Genomic DNA, 3,227 nt, shown 5'->3' on the forward strand with positions numbered 1-3,227 from the left:
GGGGGAGAGGAGGGGGCCCGTGGAAACTGCATTTAAGCATGGGGTGCTCCATTAGAGAACATTTCTGTAATTAAACCCTTTGAAGGACGGGGGAGGGGGAGATAAACTTTTCCTTTCACATATCTTTCCTTTTCCCTTCACTCTAACTTCCAATCCAATCAACTATTCATCTTGCTGCCATCTATGCCTGCTTCCCGGATAAATTAATTGTCCCAGAGTAAAAATATATCATGAAGATACTGCTACACAGTAAAAGTTTGTCTAGCTTATTGGAATAATCCATACCTTTTTTAATGACAGACTGGTCCAATAAGTTCATACCGCTGTTATTGGCATCTTCAACTGACTGTGGATATAAAAAGATCACTATTCAAATTGACTGGATATTAAAGAATCGCGTACATAAATCATGTCATTCCAAACTGGAGTTTCTGTTATTTCCATTTATATTAATTCACTAGGGAAGGAGGGATTTTTTTATTATTATTATTGTTGTTATTATTATTCCCCCAAATCGACAAGGAAATTAAATTCTTACAAATTACATAGTCTTCTAATAAAAAATTTTTAAAAAGAGGTGTGAAGCGTATGGGGTGCAATATTGGTTTTGTTATCTTATAAAACATAGATATCACACAGACTTCTTTACATTCGATAAAGCTTTATATTTCTTCCTTTGACAATCTGGCAATTTGGCAACATCTGCAAGATGTGTTGCATGACATATATGAGCACGATTAAGGACAACTTAAACTCTCTCTCCTTTCACTCCACTCTCCTTCCTTTTCTTTTTTTTTTTCTTGTTTGTGTAACCCTGTTACATCTTAATAATTCAAGGACCATTTACTTTTTATATATAATAGTTTAGATTATGGACTTTAATTAAAGCCCGAGTAATTCGGAGTGCAGCCCAACGCCCACATCGTATAGGATACAAGCAGAAAGAGATTTACAGCTCCTGAGGTTGCTTCCATGTCCTGAATTAGTGGAAACGGGAAGGGGGGAGAAGGAATTGCTTAGGAAAAGTCTCCTGATCTTTTCACCGTCTTTTTTTCTCTTCTTTTTTTTTTTTTCTATCACCGCCCTTAGAAGCACACCTGTTATTATGGCATTAACTTCTTTAACAGGGAAGAGAACAAAGACTTGCACAGAGGACAGAGTAAATGCTGGGTTTAATTTCTCAACACGAAAGTAGGATATACAAATAAACAAACAACAATTTACTGCTGAATCTGCGGTCAGCACAACAAAATCGTCTCCCAAAGACAATAGGTGTCATAAGAACAATTTCTTGCAAAATTACTACAGGTTCCATTTTAGGGTAAATTCTGGGTTTCAGAGAAAGGGAGGACCTGTGGGTTTCTTGGTTTTATTGTTTTATTTTTCTCAGGGTTTATTTGTTTCCAGGTTATTGCATATTTTGGAGAGTTGTAATATTTTTTTTTCCCTGATAAGGAAAACATTTCGCAGCAAAGCAATGATTTTCTTCTGTTATTTTAACTTTATCTTTGCTACACCGAGAGGCTGAGCTTATCCGGATCCAGCCCTTATCTCCGTCTCTCTCTCTCTCTCTCTGCTCTGCAGAGACGTTCAAGATGGAATATGATTTAGGAGAAAATTACATCTCCCAAAAATGTGACGGAACAATATTTTCTATAAGATCTTTCCTTTCGTTTTCCTTGAATCCCCACTTAAACGAGCGCGCACACGCCCAGTGGTTCCTTATGTTGTGTGTTTGTGCGTGACTGTGTCTCTCCCTCATAATCAATAGGCTACATACCTAAAGGGCACAAAATAAAATTACAAAATCTTCCCTCCTTTCCCTGAGCAGCTCCCAAAGAGGGATGATGAGCAAATCCTGCAGCTTGCTGGAGTGCATCGTGGTGCTCCTCGATGGCACAGAATTTGAGGTAAATGCGAAACGCCATCTTTTCTTTTTTTTTTTTTCTCCCTCCCTCCTTATCTCACCTTATCTCTGGAGTCGATGGCTGCGCACACGCTTTATGTGCGTGCGTGCACTCCGCTCGCTCCATCAGCAACGTGGGTTAGTTGTTGTAGTTAATGAGAAGACTCCTGTCTGATTTTCTATCTAATTACGCCCTCCTGCTGGGTTTTTGTACAGGATATTCGCTCAGCATGCTGGCAGTTAATAGTCACAGAGAGGATCGTAAAGATTTAATTAGGACTGCATGCGGAAACGTGGAAAAACAACTCAGACTTTTAATTACTAGACTTCTTTAGTTAAAAGTGATACCAGGGGTTACTTTATAAGAGACTTGGGTGTTTTGGTGCAACTTAACTTTCCATGTCTCTAACTAGCACGTAGAAGCAGGCACGGCGGTGTGAGGGAGTGAGGAGGAGAGTGAACGTGTGTGTGCAGGGAAGGGAAAGGTGATGAGTTTCCAGATATATTTAGAAAATCTAGAGAGAGATTCCCTTTCCCCTCCTCCAAAGATCTGATAGCACGGAGCTTCTTGTTTACTGTATACATACACCTTATTCAACAGCTAGGGTTATATCTGAGGAAAAACCCTGAAGACTGGTCCTTTCGTTTTTCTTTAACGAGTCTAAAGAATCTAGATTTTTCGCCAGTGTATTTTCTTTATCCTGTCTTTTACTAGTAAAACCCTAGCGGGGGAAAAAATGGGATTGCAGTGATGCTTTTTTAGAGTCCTTATTAGATGATGCAAATTTGTTTTCAATAAGTAGGTCTTGGCTCCTCTGTTCTCTGTCTGAGGGCTGTAAATCGCAGATTGAAAATTCCTCTTGAAAAGGGCAGCAATAGCAATACAATACGTCCTGTTTACAATAACAGAGCGCTATCATGTTACAATCACTTAATTCTAGCCCTGGACAATGGCTCACACATGGCCTGAATTTGGTGTTTATAAAATAACCACTGTTTCCTTCTGTCACGCACTCTCCCTTGTCAACCCAACTCATTCTCATGGCATGTATTTGATCAGACTTGAATAATCTAAAGCAAATAGACACATCTTTATCCAGCTTTTACCTGGGTATTGTTTCAACTTTTTGGACTACTGAAGAAGAAAAAACCGTCATACCCCACTCTTTGAGACCCTTCTGGGAAATTCTTTCTGGTGTTCGTGGGTAACTCGCCTAGATAAGAATGCTTGTAGCTAGAACGAATTCCTTGAATTCAGAATAAATCCGTATTAAAAATTAGTGTGGAAACGTGCCCAACTTCATTTGTCACTAATGGGGGG

At 39.2% G+C, this 3,227-nt stretch overlaps 1 protein-coding gene across 1 annotated transcript in view; it reads right to left on the reverse strand.

Annotated features, from left to right (window-relative positions):
• Window positions 1-285: 285 nt before the first annotated feature.
• LOC104281222 (transcription factor AP-2-beta-like) overlaps window positions 286-3,227 on the reverse strand; it is a gene marked incomplete at its 3' end in the record, with an annotated part of 6,864 nt that continues 3,922 nt past the window's right edge. Inside the window, exon 3 of the mRNA XM_009879133.1 lies at window positions 286-346. Within this exon, the coding sequence (XP_009877435.1) occupies window positions 286-346 (61 nt within the window). The remainder of the gene's footprint in view (window positions 347-3,227) is intronic.

The sequence above is a fragment of the Apaloderma vittatum genome, unplaced genomic scaffold (assembly GCF_000703405.1).
Source record: "Apaloderma vittatum isolate BGI_N311 unplaced genomic scaffold, ASM70340v1 scaffold35671, whole genome shotgun sequence".
Classification (NCBI taxonomy): domain Eukaryota; kingdom Metazoa; phylum Chordata; class Aves; order Trogoniformes; family Trogonidae; genus Apaloderma; species Apaloderma vittatum.